The 18,656-nt window shown below is 42.4% G+C and overlaps 1 protein-coding gene across 1 annotated transcript; it reads left to right on the top strand.

Moving 5' to 3' along the window:
* The first annotated feature begins 1,958 nt into the window (after nucleotides 1-1,958).
* On the top strand, nucleotides 1,959-15,343 carry LOC124990773 (immunoglobulin lambda-like polypeptide 5). The gene is made up of 3 exons (XM_047561132.1): nucleotides 1,959-2,175; nucleotides 13,323-13,441; nucleotides 14,897-15,343. Exons 1-3 carry the CDS (start codon nucleotides 1,961-1,963, stop codon nucleotides 15,214-15,216), a joined length of 654 nt encoding a protein of 217 aa, XP_047417088.1. The 5' UTR covers nucleotides 1,959-1,960; the 3' UTR covers nucleotides 15,217-15,343.
* Nucleotides 15,344-18,656: the final 3,313 nt, after the last annotated feature.

The raw sequence follows: 18,656 nt of genomic DNA, 5'->3' as shown, positions 1-18,656 counted from the left end.
AAGAAAATGTGGTATATATGTACACAATGGAATTTTATTCAGCCATAAAGTAAAATGAAATTATGGCAGGAAAATGTATGGTATGTAGAGACCATCATGTTAAGCAAAATAAGTCAAACTCTGAAGGTCAAGAGTTGGATGTCTTCTCCCACATGTGGAAGCTAGAAAGGAAAAAGGAAAATAAAGTTTGGGGGTGGGGAATCTCATGAAAATTGAAGGGAGATCAATAGAATAGAGGAAAGGGACCAGAAGAAGGAGAGGAAGGAAAGGAGAAATACTGGGGAATGATGTTGGCCAAGTTTTATTGTTATATTATGTGCATTGTTATATTACGTACAACAAATCCCACAACTATAATGCACCAATAAAAGTATGTGAAAATTAAAAAAAAAACAAAGAAAAGGTGATTGTGTTCATCTGTCCTGGGACTAATGGCAAAACCTATAAGGAGGGAGAAGAGAAGAGACTTGAGAATGAAGAACCTGTACCAGGGGGTGCCACCCCTGAGGCTGAGGCTGGGCTGAACTCAGGGTTTGAGGCAGGCCCAGCTCAGGGTCCTGTGGGGTTGAGCCTGTGGGCAGGGTGTGGGTGGCTGCATCTGTGCAAAAAGTGAAGTGGGAGAGCAGGATTGGGGTCCAGGCTTGGTGGAGATATCTCAGAGCACTGTCCCTGCCCACAGCTGGGGAGCACTCTCAGGCCCCGTTTTCCTTGGCTTAGGCCTTATGTAAATGTGACCCTGTCATGTCTGGGGGCTCCTGGTGGCTCTGAGCAGGGTTAATCTCCCCAGTTTCATGACATCTCTGAGGGCTTCCCTTCTGCCCATCTCAAGCAAGTGGGCTCTTGCTTTCGGAGTGTGATATGGTCAGGGTCCCAGAAACTTTGCTACTACCATCACTTTACAGCAGCTCTCAAATGTAGACTCAGATTCAGCAGGTCTAGGAAGGTACCAAAATGTGGCATTATTTATAGGCTTCCAGGTGATGCTGTTGCTACCAACCTGCAAACTATGCTTCGAAGGTTCAAATGCAACTATATAGAACAACCTTGTTAAAAGGTGTTTGCATTTGCCCAGGAGGTGATGGAGGCCAATGGCTGTAATTGACTTCACCAAGAGTTGATACCCTGGGGAAGTCAAAATCCACCAATTTAAATGCTAATCTCATCCAAACACCTTTTTCCTTAGAGCAGGAGCTCCACTGACTAAGGACCTGAACTGGAGACCCCTGGTGACTCCCCTAGCCAAGGGAGCCCTAATAGACATGAGCTTCCTATGCAGGGGCCATCGCATAGAGGAAGAGGCTTAGAAAACTGATATGTAATACTGGTCCATTCATTCACATGTCCACTAGAAAGTCCTGCTTGCTGTGTGTAAATCTTATTGCTAGACAGCAGGCATGCAATAATGAATGGGAAAAACCCCCTACCCTCTCTGTTTCAAGTCTAATGCAAGTATTCTTAATGGGACCCTTTTCTCACCATATTTCCCCTACTCTCTGCTGGTCATAAACACCCCAATCCTGCCCCACCCCCTGAACTCAAGCCCTCTGGGGAATCCTGTTCTGCAGGGGCTCAGCCGCTGTCTACAGAACCAACCCACAGCTCCAGCAAAATGCCCCACAGACCCAAGGTGTCCTTGGGGAACTGGAGAATGAGGGCCAAGCGTGCCCCACTGGGGCCCCAAAGGCGGGGCCAGATCAGCCACTGTGATGGGAAGCAGTTGAGCCCAAATCCTGACCACAGCAGAGCAGTTAGCAGGTGTTCCTCTGAGACAGACCCTTAGAGTTAACGGCCATGGGCTTTGTAAGGGGACAGGCTGGGGATGGGGACCAGAGCCTCCAGGGCAAGGACTGGTTACATAGACCCATGTGCATTTGAGTGGCTGCAGTCAGCAAGAGGATCAGGGACTTCAGGAAGTCCACGCAGCACTTGGGGCCAGAAGTGCCTTTGTCGCTGAGGACGGATGAAACCCAGGATAGGCCATGTGGGCCCTGAGGTCCCCAGGGGGCTGTGCCTTGGCCCCAGCCCATGCAGGGCCCTTCTGCTATTATTGCTGCTGGGCCTGGATGTGGGTGCCCAGGACCTTCTGCCTCCAACAGCAGCACCATGGAGCAGGGACCCAGGCCCCAGAGCCCGGGCAGGAAGCAGCCTCTCTATCCTACGGAACCTGTGGGGCAGGTAATGGGTCACGTGAGTTGTGGGGGGACTTATTGTTCCAGACATGAGTGAATGACCAGAGGGATTGAGAAGGAAGGATCAGCCTGAGATAGGGTCCTGGACATATGCTGGTTTAAAGTATTAATATTTTGTCTGCCTTGAATTAACTTGTAATAATTCTTATTTTTAAATGTTGTGTTAAAATATGATTTATCTTGACTCATCAGACTCTGGTTCTCCTTAAATTATGCATCAAGTTAAGTGCCTCACTGGCTTCCTCTTTTTTGGGTAAGACAGAAAAGGAGGTGCTGGTAAAGCCTGTGGCAGATGGCAGGTGGTAACAGTCCAGAACACCAAGAGATGGGCTGTAGCTGGTGTTGCAGGTGATGCCTCCCATTTGGTCCCTAGGTCATCAGACCCTCAGCAAATGTCTACCCCTTCCTCCAGGAGCCCAATTCCACCCAGGGAGTAGGTACCTCCATAGGAAAACACCAGGATAGGGTCTGCATGGGGCACAGTATGTCCCAATTTGTGATATGACCTGAGCCCCCTCCTGTCTGTGTGTAGTGGAAAGTCCCTAGACAAAGCACTGAGCATCTGATCAATTTACAATAATCTGTGACACAACAGCTATTCATCACTTGTGCACCTCATATCCAGTGGGTGCTAATCATTGAAGGGGAAGAACTCCCCCTCAGTGGCCCCTCAAGGGAGGTCCTGCTGTTATTTCCTTTTTACAGATGAGAGTAGAGGCCAGAGAGATGAGAGGTGATGTGACCTACCCAAGGTCATATGGATCATGGGCAAAGACCCCCAAGTCCTGAGTTTGATGTAATCCAGTTCTTTGCTGTTCCCTTCCTGTAAATTGGTGCAGCTGATGAATCCAGCCAAGTGAGGGATTCTAGTTGGGCAAGGGCCTTGGAGTCTAGCACCTGCCTAGGGGATGCTGGGGATGTCATAGTGAGAGGCTCCAGCTGCATGAGCGGCCTGGCCCTCTGCTACATTGGGAGCATGGAGGTTGGGTCAGTATCTGTGATGTGGCCAGGGCAAGGGACTCAACATACTGCAGGGACTGCTGAGCAAGAAATCCCAATCAGGGTCAGGTTCTCTGCCAGAGCTGAGATTCTGGAGAAACACAATTTACCCCAACTCAGACTACTGGGAGAGGAGACCCAGTGAGATGATAGTCACACAGGGTGTGATACCTGCAGGACAGAGACTGAGCTAGAATGGAAAACAGGTAGAGGGTTCCACCTGGGAAAGAGTATCGCAGGTGTAGAACTCTCAGGAAACTTCTGGTGGTTGGCAGGACTGCATCTGGTGGGTCCTGGGATCAAGGTGGTCTGAGAGGAGGTTGGACAGAAAACCAGGCCCAGACCCAGAGGTCCTATCCTGGGAGGACAGACTTCATCTAGGAGAATCCTGGGGAACATTTGCAAAGAAGCAACACGACTAGACTTAAATGGGTGGGTAGGTGGGGATCTGGAATTCCAGAGAGAATTTTGTGGTGGCTCAGGCAGAATTTAACAGGGACAGATCCAGGAGGTGAAGGGAACAGGAGAGAGAGGAACAAGAACTACCCATTTTTTTTTTTTTTTTTTTTTTTTTTGAGAGGTGGCTCTTGCTAAGTTGACCAGGCTGGCCTGGAATTCCAGATCCTCTCACCTCAACCTCCCAAGTAACTGGGATTACAGTTGTGTGCCACTGCACCTCACCCCTGACTTTTTGATGGGCAGTTAAGAAAACATGTGACCATATGGGAAGGTTCAAGAAAAGTACTCTGCAAAGCATACTGTGAGGGGAGCGAGAGCTTGGCTTGGTCTAGCCCAATAACATTCTCTTATCGATTTGTTCATAAACATTTCCTGGGAGTTAGACCTGTGGAAGCAGAGAGGGTGGGCCTGAGCCAAGGGGACCTGTCTATTGGGGACAGACCCTTTTCAGGGGCAATAAAGGAGGAGATTATTCTTTCACTGTTGGTGAATGCCCAGTCAGGTCTCACAGGTGGAGGGGCTCTGGCTGGTGAGAAGAGTGCCATGCAAAGGCAGCAGTGGGCAGAGGGTGAAGCAGGGAGCTCAGCAGGGGCAGGCCTGTGGACTGCAAGGTTCTTGAGTTCCTGGCCTTTGTCTTGCAGTCCAGTAGCAGGAGTTGGAAGGATTTGAAAAGAGGATGGTCAGGGTTCGACTTGTGTCTTGAAAATATTTACTTGTGATGAGAGGCTGGTGAAAGGCCAATTCCAGGATCCAGTCAGAGGTAGAAGACAGAGACAGGGTGGTGGCAGCGTTCAGAGAAATGGTGGGCTGGGACCACAGCCTATACCTGGGAAAGGGGATGAGGCACAGGTCCATGCAGTGATCAGCTACCAAGATTCCTACAAATTTAGTGAATTTTTTAATTTTGATTTTTCAGAGAACCATTATTTTTATTTACTACAGTCTGTCCCCTGAGTCCCTAAGATTTACTTTTTTCTCACATGCAAAATGTGTTCACTCCATCCCAACCACATTTCACTAATTTCAACTCTATCCTGGAATTTCCAAAAATCTCACACTATTACAGAATTAACTCAGTCTAAAATCTCAGCTAGATGTCATGAGCTCAAAAGTCTCAAATCTAATTTTTCAAATCATATATGGATGATACCCTGAATATGATACATCTCGAGGCAAAATTCCTCTCCTTTTGTGAATGTCTTCCTTCTTTTCCTTCTCTCTCTCTCTCTCTCTCTCTCTCCCTATACCTCCCTCCCTTTCTGCATTTTTTCTTGCTTTCAATATATTTTATTCTGATGAAGTTACAAAAGTAGATACAAAATACTTTTTAAAAAGTACAGTTAACTGACTTAGAAAAATAGATAAGGCCCCTAAAGGTTTAAAAATATAACATAAACTTTTATGTAAAGAACATTTTAAAATATTTTAGATGGTAACCAAGACTAACTTATGCAAACTACTTTCAATGTAGACCAAACATAGAATATTGCTCTATAATAAGTCTATAGCACACTGGTAATCCATCTGGATTTACAGAACACTTATTTGGAACAAAATCTAATAATGAAAAGAAAACCCAAGTGAATTTCATTGCAATTGCTTCAATAAAATTACTGCTACCATATGTCAATATTATCCCCCTCTTACAACCTGAAATATCAAAACTGAATGCAAAAATAGGAAGACTGAAGAACTATTTCCTTTTTGCCAGAATTCTTTAATAGTAGAAGCCAAGTCCACTTAGTGAAATAGTGTGTCTGTTGAACGTGCTCAGTGTCTGGTGTCCAGATCAGCATTTTTCTGGCTAGAGTTCCATACTGTCAGAAGATAGCTTCCTATCATGAGGCAGAAGTAACTTCAGCATCTAACTGGGGCTACCCAGGAACACATTTGGAGGACTTGCACTCTTTGGGCCTGATTTGTTTATACTTCTAAGGTAATGACATCACGTTTCAGAAGCTCTATTTATGGCGTGGTCTTGCTGCTTGGAGAGAAGCTATCACCATGGAACCTCCACAAGGTTTCCAAGAGTTATTATCACTTGGCAAAAGTTACTATCACCACGAGGATTGTCCCTTTTGCCTCTGCACTACGAGAAAAACTGTTATTAAAGTCGTGGTGAATACACATTTGCATTTTCCAGTAAGCATCCCCCAAAGCTAGAGCTCTGCAAGTCTAAGATGAACGGAATACCTTGCTAGTTGGCAGCCAGCCCCATAAAGTCAATTTATTCATGCAAATCTGAAGAAGAATAAAGGATACAATTGGCTGTCAATATAAAAACTGTAGTACAAGGTAGTTTGAATATTTAAACAAAAATCTATACATCATTGTCCAAGTGTTTTTAAAGGCCTGAAAATTAAAGCACCACAGGATTAGCTGCAGAATTTAGCAAGCACTCCCTAGCCCATGATTGTTATCACATATGAGGAGCAGAGATGTGACACTGAGGAAATGGTTTTCTCTTAGGAAGAAAAGGGAGTACTGTAGAACAGGGAAACCCTCAACATGAATAGGTAAATGAAAAGTGAGACCAAGACACTCCTTTCTGCATTTTAAAACTAAAATATATTGGTGGGACAGGCTTAGGACACCAGTTTTACATATTCTGGGTCAAGTTGGAGAGAAAATGGAAGGAAAAAAAAGGAGCCATAAATACCAAACAATATTAGAAATCCAGTCAGGCAAATTCCTTTAAATTTTAAAATCTGGTAATAGTTTTCTAGGGTTTACAACTCTACTTCTAGTCTTGAGGCTTTGGTCTCTGGACTTACGGTTCTATCCTCAAAGTCATCTTTCCTTTTTCAAGAATGGTTTCATGTATTTGCAGCTGAGTAGTTTCATCAGCCACTTTCCTAATTGTAGAAGTTTGAAGGTACAACATCTTTCTTTAATTTTATACCTAGAGAGTGAATTTAAAGCTAGAATACTAGAACCCTGACAAGAGAGGAGTGGTCTTTCTCACAGACTGTCAGTGGGAGGCTGCATTTCTGGATCAAATAGCACTGTGTATTATGATTCATAAAATATGTATTTCTTTTAATTAAGTAAATATTCTATAAATTTCTCTCAAGGTAATGATTAAAACTTCCACTAAATATTATAAATGTGTCTGTGGGGAAAAAAGTGGGAACAATCAAATTGTCAAAGGATAGGGGAGGGGAAAATAAACTATGGTTACTTCCATGGTAGGGAATATTAAATAGTTATTCAATATGATGTTTCTGAGGTCTGTAATGACATAAAGATTTTAAAACAAAATGCAATATGTCCTACTACCTATTTTATTTTAATGTACACAAAGTAAAATTTATTCTTTTTGGTGTAGCAAGAAAGTAGTATAAATTTAGAAAGAACAATAGAATCGTTTATCCACCACTACAGTCAAATACAGAATATTTCTATTATACCCCTCCCTGCAATTTCCCTATGCTCCTTTGTAGCCATGGTATCAACTGGTCTCTTTTTGATCCTATGATTTTGCCTTTTCCAGAATATTGTATCAGCGGAATCATACAGTTTGTAACCTTTTATTAAATTAAACCTTTAATTTTCAGGTAATTGTAGAATCACATGCAGTTATGTTACTTTTTTTTTTTTTTTTTTTTTTTGCGGTATTGGGGATCAAACTCAGGGCCTTGTGCTTGCAAGGCAAGCACTCTACCAGCTGAGCTATCTCCCCAGCCCCATGCAGTTATAAGAAATAAGAGGCATTCAACATACTTTTTACCCAGTTTCACCCAATGATAACATCTGCCAAACTTGTAGTAAAATATCACAACCAGGGCATTGACATTGATATTCAGGGAATAGAACCTTTCTGTCATCACGAACATCATGCATGATCCTCTTTTATAGCAACACTCACTTTCATCCCTCTCAAATGTCCTTAATCTTTGGAAGCTACTAATTTGGTCTCTATTTCTATAATATTGTCATTTCAAGAATGTTCTATAAACTGGTGTAGTGGTATATGCCTGTAATCCCAGTGACTTGGAAGGCTGAGGCAGGAGGATCACTAATTCCAAGTTCAAGGCCAGCCTCAGTAACTTAGCAAGACCCTAAGCAACTTAGTGTGACAGTGTCTCAAAAAAAAGCAGGGAGGGAGGTTGGGGGTGTGACTCAGTAGTTAAGCACCCCTGGGTTCAGTTCCAGGTACAAAAGAAGGTTCCTCCATAAATAGTACGTGTGTGTTTTACTGAGTATTGAACCCAGGGCTTTACATACCCTAAGCATGTGCTGTACCTCAGAGCTATATCCCAAGCCATGTTCTGTAAATGGAATCATGCAATACTTAGCCTTTTGGGAATGACTTGTTTTTCCCTCAACTCAGCCTCATTTTCTGGATATGGATGTATGATTTTTTTTTTTCTGAGTAGGATTCCATCTAAGTAAACTTTTGATCTATCTTCTTTAGTTCAGCATAATACCTTTGTAATTCATCCATGTTGTCTTATTTATCAATATTTTGTTCCTTTTATTGCTGAGTAGGATTTCATGTATGAATGTTTCACAATTTGTTCAGCCACTCACTACATGAGGGATATTTGGATTATTTCCTGTTTGGGAAAATGAATAAAATGAATCAAGTCGGTTTAAACATTTGCATACAAGTTTGCATTTAAACCTAAGTTTTCATGGCTACTTAGGAGTAGTATTTGCTTTGTGTGTATTTATTAGAAACCTCCCCTGACAACCACTGATCTGCTTTCTGTCTCCATCGTTTTTACCTATTCTCGATATTTCATATAATACATGGCCTTTTGTGTCTGGTTTATTTAACTTAGCATAATGTTTCCAACATTCACCCATGTTGTAGTATGTGTCAACACTTCACTCTTCTTAGGAACAAATAATATTCTGTTGAATGGATATATCACATTTTGTTCATTCATTAGTCAATGAACATTGCAGATTTTTCCACCTTTCGGTTATTGAGAATAGTGCTTTCATTAACATTTGTGTACAAGATTTTGTTTAAATACCTGTTTTCAATTCTTTTGTGTATGTGGCTAACCACAGAATTGCTGGGTCATAGGATGACTCTGTATTTAACTTTTCGAGTAGCCACCAAACTGATATTCGCAAGTGATGGTACCATTTTATATTCTCACCAACAATGTGCAAAAGTTATAATTTCCCTACATCCTTGTAAATACTTATTAAAAAAGCCATCCTACAAGCCATGAAATGGCATCTCATGGCAGTTTTGGTTTTAAAATCAGACCATAAATTATTTTTGAAAATTAGAATTCTGATTATTAGTGAATTACTTTTATTGGCTGACTTCAGAAATCATTAGAATCTTTACAGTATTTGTCCTTTCTGTCCAGTAACAGGGTTTTAATTTCTTGTGTACTTTTCTGAATTTTAAAAATAGTTTTATTCTTGTGGATTTTGCATCCATCTCCCTTCCTCCCTTCCTTCCTTTTTTCCTTCCTCGCTCACTCTCTTTTTCTGTTTCCCTCCCTCCCTCCTTTCCTTCTCTCTCTCCTCCTCCTCCTCCTCCTTCTCCTCCTTCTTCTTCTTCTTTTTTTTTTTTTTTTGAGATGAAATTTTGCTATGTTTCCAGGCTGGTCTTCAACTCTTGGGCTAGAGAATCCTCCCACCTGTCTCCTGAGTAGCTGGACTACAGGCACACACCACCATGTCCAGCAGTTTTGTATATTTCTTATTAAGATATAATAAGAATTAAGAATAAAGATATTTCTTTATTCTATTGCTACTCAGAATGTGATTTCCCCCTGTTACAAAACCTCATTTGTATTGATGATGAAAAGAAAGTTACTCTTTTTTCCTAGTCTTGGGGATTGAACTCAAGGAGGCTCTACTGCTGAGCTTTGTTTCCCAGACCCTTTTATTTTTATACTTCAAGACAGGGTCTTGTTAAGTTGCCAAGGCTGACCTTAAATTTGTGATTCTCCTGCTTCAGACTCCCAAGTTGCTGGGATTATTGATTATACATTGTGCCTAGCAAAAGTTACCAATTTTAATATACTGATTTCTTATTTCTTTTAGTAATTTTTCCAACCTGTTATCTTTATTTCTAATATTTATACCCCTAGTTTATCTTATTGCATTGTTCAGAACCTCCAGAATGATATAAATGAAAGTGACAAAGAATGTCCTGGCTTGTTTTCAGACTTTTATGAGAATGCATGTAATATTTCACAGTTAAGAGTGATTATTAAGCTAGGCGAGGTGGTGCATGCTTGTAATCCCAGCAGCTCAGAGGCTGAGGCAGGATTGTGAGTTCAAAACCAGTCTCAAGAACAGTGAAGCGCTAAGCAACTCAGTGAGAACCTGTTTCTAAATAAAATTAAAAAAAAAAAAATAGGACTCAGTGGTCAAGTACCCTTGGGTTCAATTCCCAGTACCTCCCCCACCAAAAGAAATGAGTGATTATTGCTGGCATGGTGGTGTAATTCAGTGGTGGAGAACTTGCTAGCATGTGCAAGGTCCTGGGTTCCATCCCCAGCTGCAAGTACATCTTCTCGTCATAGCTTAAGAATTATTTCCTTTTGTTTTTGGGAAATAGATTTTGGATTAATTTTAATAGGTTTTAATTGGTAATTATTTTTAATAGGTTTTGTATTACTTAATTAAAAATTAGTTTCAAAAGTTTTCTGTAATACCAATGAATCTTAAAGACTTTATGCTAAGTGAAATAAGGAGACTCAAAAAGACAAATACTATATAATTCCACTTATGTAAGGTACTTACAGTAGGCAAACTCATACAGATAGAAAACATAGTAGAGGTTACCAGGGGCAGGTGGCGAGGAGGGGATAAGTTATTGTTTAATGGGTACAGAGTTTCTATTTAGAGAGATGAAGGCATTCTGGAGATGAATAGTGGTGATGGTTCCACAACAATGCACTGAATTGTATTGTTAAAAATGGTTAAAGTGGAAAATTATATACTATCTATATTTTGCCACAATTTTTAAAAAGAGAAATGTAACTAACAGGAGAAAGATGTAATGATAAATGTTGTACCTTTATTTTTTCATTTTTTTGAGGTACTGGGGACTGAACCTACTACTGAGTTACATCCCTAGCCCTTTTTTATTTCTTATTTCCAGACAAGGTCTCACAAAGTTGCCCAGTCTGGCCTTAAACTTGCGACCCTCCTGCTCCAACCTAATACTACATTTTTTTTTTTTTTTTTTTTTTTTTTTTTTGGTACTGGAGTGCTTAACGACTGAGCCACATCTCCAGTCCTTTTTATTTTTTGTTTTGAAGCAGGGTCTTGCTAAGTTGCTTAGACCTTCACTAAGTTGCTGAGGCAGGTTTTGAACTCATGATTCTCCTGCCTCAGCCTCCTGAACTGCTGGGATTACGGGTGTGCACCACTGTGTCCTGCTAACCTAATATTAAACTTCTAAAATGCATTTCTACATTGCTTGTGTAATATTCTTATAATCTTAAAACAGTAAAGATTTTAAAGCAGAAAGTCATATATTTCCCAACTACTGCTCATTGGATCAGCTTCCAAGGTGGAAATAAAACCTCCTGATAGAGATGCATGCATCCAGTTAGTATAAACTCAAAGCTGCCTCTTTGTAAGAAATTGAGGGAAAAAAGTAACAGAATGAATCAAACAACATTACCCTATGTAAATTTATGATTACACAAATGGTATGCCTTTACTCCATGTACAAATAGAGAAATAACATGTTTCCCATTTGTTTACAATAAGAAAAAAGAAATTGATTTGATAACTAAAATCAGCAAAGGCAAAACCTAGAACTTATTGTAGATTTGGGTTTAGAGGGTGGTTTTGGTTTTCTTATATTTCAGCTTTATTTTAACTTCAAAAAGGGATGATTAGATGCAGTATCTAAAGACAGAGAGGTCATTTTACTGTGGGAGACCAGGTGATTCAGTCTACAATGACTCTAGGTTTCCATCCTGAGGAGCAAGAGCATTTATGGTCATTGTGAAGAGACAGAAAAAGAACTGGGTAGAGGCAGGGTGTCAATCTCATTTGGACATGATCAATTTGAGCTTCCTGTTGGGCATCCAGCTGAAGATGGTCAGTAGGCAATTTAGGTGGAAGCAAGATGATTTTCAGCTGAGATGGACTTGAGCCTCAGCATACGGACAGCAGTGGGAGTGCACAGTGTGAGAGGAGGGCAGGGGTTGGTCTGGGGACTAGCATTCAGCATGTCCTGGGACAAAGGGAAGCCAGAGGAGGATGACAGTGGGTGGTCTGAGACATCCCAGGGAAGAGAGTCTTTTAAAAAACATTTATTTGTTCGTTTTAGATATGCATGACAGTAGAATGTATTTTGACATATCATACATATATGCAGAGTACCTTTTAAAATTAGAATCCAATTCTTACGGTTGTACATGATGTGGAGTTTCACTGGTCCGTTTATTCATATATGAACATAGGAAAGTTACGTCTGATTTATTCTACTGTCTTTCCTATTCCCATGCTCCCTCTCTTCTCTTCACTCCCCTTTGTCTGATCCAGTGAACTTCTATTCTTCTGTCCTCCTCCTTATTGTGTGTTAGCATCTGCCTATTAGACAGAACATTTGGCCTTTGGTGTTTTGGGACTGGCTTATTTAACTTAGCATGATAGTCTCTGGATTCATCCATTTATTGAAATGCTATAATTTCATTCTTCTTTAAGGTTGAGTTATATTCTATTGTGTATGTATACCATCTTTTCTTTGTCCATTCATCTGTTGAAGGGCACCTAGGTTAGTTCCTTAGCTTTGCTATTGTGAATTGAGCTGCTATAAACATTGATGTGGCTATGTCACTATAGTATGTTGATTTTAAGTCCTTTGGGTATATACTGAGGAGTGGGATAACTGGGTCAAATGGTGGTTCCTTTCCAGGTTTTCTGAGGAATCTCCATACTGCTTTCCAGAGTGGTTGCACCAATTTTGGAAAGAGGAGAGGACCTCATGTTGTATCCTGCAGAGACATCTGGTACAACAGGAATGGGAAAGGGACCTTGGATTTGACAATGATGAGGGCTTTGACCTAAGAGGGGTCACAGGAAGATGGAATTGAGAGCCAAGGGGACTATGCCAAATCCTCAGCATGCAAAACAGTGCCTGGTGCAAACAGGATGAATGAACGGATGGACAGATGAATGGATGGACAGATGAATGGATAGACAGATGGGTGGACAAATGAATGTAAAGATATATGGATTTTTGGACAGAGAGATGACTACATCGATGGGTGGAAAAAGTGGCCTGAAAGTTGGAGAAGGCCTCATGAAAGAGATGGCACTGAACTGAATCTCCTTGAATAGAAATGAAAGCAGAGGAGTCTCCATGTAAGAGCACTTTAAGTCAGGAATGACTCAGTGTTTGTGGGTCCAGGGAGGACCAGCCCAGCTAGACCATGGGAAACTTGTGGAAAGGAGACTCAGAGGCTCTAAAATGAGCCAGTCCAGGACTCCCTGCCATTCCACACCCACCTGAGAGGACACATCACTCAGGGATTTACTGAGTACCTACTATGCCCAATGCTGTAATCAGCATCATCTGTCTCAGAGATGGGGGAGGTGGGGGCAAACATGTTGGTGACTCCAAGGCCATGGGTGGAACCTGCCTGAGACAAAGGGACAGGCCTCCTGGGAGCTGATTGCCCACCTGCCTTCCACTGGGGTCATAGTTCACTCTGTTTTCATCATTCCCAGCAGGTTCCCACTCCAGCCTGGCCCTCAAGGGGCAGGCCCTAGATGCTGGCCTCATGGGTTTTGGTCTGAGCCTCAGTCACCATGGTTTGTCTTTGGTGGTGGAACCCAACTCACTGTCCTAGGTAAGTGACTCTCACAACCTCTCCCAACCAACTCCACCCTTTTGCTGTTTTAGGAAAGTCCATTATCTTTTTCTGTGTGTTTCTTCCCCTCTGCCATCCCCAGACTAAAGGACTGATCCATTACCTTTTTCCATGGAGTGTGGGGGTGGTAGGTGATCTTTGGTAACCATCAGGAAGGGCCCCCACAGCAAGAGCGGCTTCAGATTCTGTGGGATGCAGTCTGCCCAGGGACCTGGGCTGGGGTTTAGTCAGGGATGGGGGCTCTTCCCTTCTTCTAGGGCATATGCCAAGTGGGATCCAGGGACCAAGTTTAATGAGGGAAACCAGGCCTTAAAGAGAGTTTCTGGACCTCTGTCATCTGGGCTGAGGGGCAGATGCAAACCAGAAAGACCACATAGGAGGCCCAGAAACATGACTGGGGCTCCTGGGACCCAAGAAATCATCACAGGTAGAGACCAACAGAGGGCAGGGAGAGGGGTCTGACTCACTCTAGGCTCCGGCTCTTTGGCACTCTGCTGTGCCATAAGGACATGACATAGAGATGGGGCAGAATGGGCAAGGTGAGAAGAGTCTGACCTTCTCAGTATGGCCATTGGAAAAGAGGGGGTCCCATAGGACAGGGACTCATTTGTTCCTGAAACCCTTTACCTCTGGGGCCTTATGTCTCACTTGTCCACTTTCCTCAAGGGGCACATTAGATTAAAAAAATGAGGAATGGTGGAATAAATGGGGGTGTTGAAAGAGATACCTGACTTCCAGGTAAAATTAGGAGTTATAAGAGGCTGCTGATGTGAGTGTGGGGTTGCTATATCTCATAGTCTAGGGGGAAGCAGCCCCAGGAATATAACCAAGGCAAAGGGTTTTGTGATCAGGCCAGTGGTGACAAGAGAGATAGCAGAGTGTTGGAGGAACCTTCAGGAACTGTCTGGTTAGAACCACCACTTGCCACCAAAGCTGAGTGGACTGGAGCCTCCTGTCCTCTCAGAGGACAGGCTCTGCTTCATCCCCCACCCATCCTGTGTAGTGGGCACAGACTTGGGACCTCCACACATACACCCTAGGACCATCCTTCTAGGTTGAGTGCCCCTACTTCACAGAAGAGGCTTTGGACACTGAAAGAATGAATGGAAATGGGATGAAGGCTTAGGAGGTAAGGGTTAGATTCCAAACTCAGACTCCAGAAACCAGGGAGGAGGGAACACACCCTGCCTTGGGGGCTGCAAGAGGAGGGACTGGGCCAGGTAACCTGGGAGAGGTAACTTGGGAATAGGAACATTCAGAGCTGTCTGCTTGAGGGTGCTCAAGTGCTCAAGTGGAAAGGAGGAGGGAAGGAGGATCCCCAGTTGGACAAGCTGGCCACACTGTGAATGATCATACAGATTTTAGGTGTGTGTGGGTCACTCCAACACTTACATTCTCCTCTGGTGACTCATACTCTATCTTCTATCCACATAGGTCAGGCCAAGGCTGCTCCCTTGGTCACTCTGTTCCCACCCTCCTATGAGGAGCTCCAGGTCAACAAAGCCACACTGGTGTGTCTGATGAATGACTTCTACCCAGGCATTCTGATGGTAGCCTGGAAGGCCAATGGCACCACAATTACCCAGGGCGTGGAGACCACCCAGCCCTCCAAACAGAGCAATAACAAGTACATGGCCAGCAGCTATCTGACTGTGACACCTGACCAGTGGAAATCTCGTGGCACATACACCTGCCAGGTCACTCATGAAGGGAGCACCGTGGAGAAGAGTGTGTCTTCTGAAAAGTGTTCTTAGGTCTCCAACCCTCACTCCATATGCAGAGACCTGGAACTGAAGAACCCTGGGGAGGGTTCTCCTCTCCTATCCTTAACCATCCCAGTCCCTTTCCCTGCAACAAACAAATGCTCAATAAAATGTTCCATTGTCAATCGGAAATCCTGCTCTATCTCATATTTCATTTGCAATCCTCCCCAGAAGTTTCAGGGTAGTATAGGGGAATCTTGGTACACAGTGGGATAGTAGCTCTGGGGGAGAGTTTCATGGTCTCTCAGAGGCAATACCAGGAAACAGTCTAGTCGCTAGGACATCCGTCCCTCTGTTTGCTCTTCCTCCATTTCTGCCTCCCAAAACAGGGTACTCCACTCCCTGCCTCCTTTCTAGATGAATTTGTTGGTGGCCAGGATCTCCAGAATTACATTCTCTCCCTTCCCTGGTCTGAGGGGACAAGTCTTAAAAGCATTAAGGAAATGGCCCAGGGTCGTACCACATTCATAACTGGGATTGGAACCCAAGTATTGAGTTCAGTCCCTTTACGTGTAGACAATAGGTACCAAAGTTCTGTGCTTCTCATGATTTGGATTTATCCATCCACCAAACTATTCATTGATTCACTCACTCAAGTGCCTACTCAATCATGCACCCACCAATTCACCCACTCATTTACCCACATACATATGCATTGGCCCATCCCTCCCTTTCTACCCTCTGCTCTTTTCCTTCCTCTTTCTTCCCTCCTTTCCTTCTTTTTCTTTCTTCATTTAATTGGGAGCCTTATACGTACCAAGCACCAGGCAGGGGATGAGGTGAGATGGAGAGTGTGGAAATATGGGAAGCGGCTGCATCTCTTGGGGGCTACAGCTTTTCCTTGGTCAATGTGGGTTCTCAAGGAGTGGGTGGGAGCCCTTTAAATCAGGCCCTTCAGGATTCTGGGACCCAGGATGGGACTCAGAGAAAATCTGGGGAGGCAGATGATCCTGCAAGGTTGGGGAAGCAGGGAGGAGTCTGGTCTCATGGTGAGCGCAGAAAGAAACAATTAAGGGATGCTTTGTAGATTGTTCATGAGCAGGCAGATCTCATCAAGCACTCCATAGTCGTTATATAGAGAGCAGACTGAAGAGTCTGAAAGTGGAAGGTAGGTAAGTTGTGAGGTGACCACTGATTCTCTGACAGCTCTAAGAGGAGTTGATTTTGATGTTTGCAGACTTAGTATGTTGTGAGGACATTGTTACCATTTCCGAGCTCCTTACCTTATTTATTTATTTATTTATGGTAACAGGGACTGAACTCAGGGGCACTCAACCACTGAGCCACATCCCCAGCCCTATTTTGTATTTTCTTTAGAGATGGGGTCTCACTGAGTTGCTTAGCTCCTCTCTTTTGCTAAGGCTGGCTTTGAACTCGCAATCCTCCTGCCTTAGCCTCTCAAACTGCTGGGATTACAGGTGTGTGCCACTGTGCCCAGCTCAGAAGTCCTTTTAGATCATTTAAAATTATTTTCCTTTTGAGGATGGGAGGGAAAGGGAAAATACTGGGGAATGATATTTACCAAATTATATTGTTATATTGTGTGCATGTATCAATATGTAACAATGAATTCCACTATTATGTATAAGTAAAATGAATAAAATAGGTAAAAATAAAATAAAGTCCTTCCCCTGCTGTGTTTTATATGGGACAGTTTCTTTGCTATGACTTCAAGATCACTAATTTTTCCTTTACCCATGACTAATCTCTTAATCCTATCTCTAGATTGCATCTCTGGTACTTCCCCTTTATGATTAATTATATCTTATATTTCTTTGCCATAACTTTCAGTCTCTACATTCATTTCAAGATGCTTCCTAGCATCATTTTTTTTGTTCTTTTTAGAGATTTATGACAGTAGAATGTATTTTGACATATTATACATATATGGAGTATGACTTATTCTAATTAGGATCCCATTCTTGTGATTGTACGTGATGCGGAGTTTCACTCATCATGTATTCATATATGAACATAAGGAAAGTTATGTTCAATTTATTCTATTGTCTTTCCTATTCCCATCCTTCTTCCCTTCCCTTCATTCCCCTTTGTCTAATTCAAATAACTTCTATTCTGCCCTTCTGCCCCCCTTATTGTGTGTTAGCATCTGCATATCAGAGAGAACATTCAATCTTTGGTGTTTTGGAACTGGTTTATTTCACTTAGCATGATAGTCTCCAGTTCCATCCATTTACTGGCAAAAGCCAAAATTTTATTCTTTATGGCTAAATAATATTCCATTGTGTATATACATTCTACATTTTCTTTATCCATTCATCTGTAGAAGGGTATCTAGTTTGGTTCCATAGTTTAGCTATTTGTGAATTGAACTGCTATAAACATTGATATGGCTGTGTCACTGTAGTATGCTGATTTTATCTGAGGAGTGAGATAGCTGGGTCAAATGGGGTTTCCATTTCAAATTTTCTCTTGCATTGTTTTAAAACATCTGGTTTAGATTCTTTGCAACATATTATCAGTTGTGATAATGTGTGTCCTATTTAGGTCGACAGGGTTATCTATTCATTGTCCTTCCTGTATCAGTTGAGATTTTCCTGGTTCTTCATATGCTAAGTGGTCTTGTTATCTATCCAAGATATAAATAATTTGATGTTATGATATTATGATACTACTTAAAATTCATGTTGATATTTTTGTTTTTGCAGACTCTCTTCCCAGTTGTATTTAACCAGCTTTCTATAGGTTGTGATTTCTACATTGTATCAATTAAGAAGACCTTGCCATGATATTTGGATATTCCTTAAATGTGAGCTACACAATAGTTACCTGGGGTCAGGGTAATAGTATACACCTTAATTATTTGTCTAAAACCTTTCCTGCCTTCTTTAGGTAAGATCCAAATAAGGGCAGCTCAAAGTTGAACCTAAGTTTCAGGGTGGTTTTCCTAAACTCATTCCTCTCCACATCTTTCTAGTATGTGAGGATCCTCAGGTCTTCTCTTCTGGTCTTCTGGCAACAAAACAGGGACTTTAGTTTTCTCACACTGATGGGCACTTTGACTGAGGTCATGCCCACATCAAGTACCAAGAGGACAGAGAGTAACAAAAATAAGGTGTTAAATGTCACTTTCTTGGGAAATCAGTTCTTCAAATGAGAGGGAAAGCCCCCAGAGTCTCCAATGTCACTCTTGTCCCCTGGAAGAAATTTCTGGAGTCTGGATCATGCATAATGGAAGGGAGAAAAATATCAGAAGAATGTGCATATTCTAAATGTTTCTCAGAGCATTAGGAGTTCCTTTTCTCAGAGCAGTGGGAATTCTTCTGGAATGCTCTCTCTTTTTTTCTTGCAGTTCTGGGGATTGAACCCAGGGCAAGCACTCTATGAATTGAGCTATATCCCCAGCCCTGGAGTTCTTTTTGTGCAATTGTGTTGTCTAAAGCTGGTGCCCTTCCAGGTCCCAGGCTGCCTTG

Source organism: Sciurus carolinensis, chromosome 8 (assembly GCF_902686445.1).
Source record: "Sciurus carolinensis chromosome 8, mSciCar1.2, whole genome shotgun sequence".
In the NCBI taxonomy this organism is placed as follows: Eukaryota; Metazoa; Chordata; class Mammalia; order Rodentia; family Sciuridae; genus Sciurus; species Sciurus carolinensis.
This window is presented reverse-complemented; position numbering and strand designations above follow the sequence as displayed.

Coding starts and splice junctions, on each gene's coding strand:
- LOC124990773 (XM_047561132.1), top strand. CDS start 1,961: ATGAAACCCAGGATAGGCCATGTGGGCCCTGAGGTCCCCAGGGGGCTG. Junction 2,176..13,322: donor CTACGGAACCTGTGGGGCAG/GTAATGGGTCAC, acceptor CATTCCCAGCAG/GTTCCCACTCCAGCCTGGCC. Junction 13,442..14,896: donor AACCCAACTCACTGTCCTAG/GTAAGTGACTCT, acceptor CTATCCACATAG/GTCAGGCCAAGGCTGCTCCC.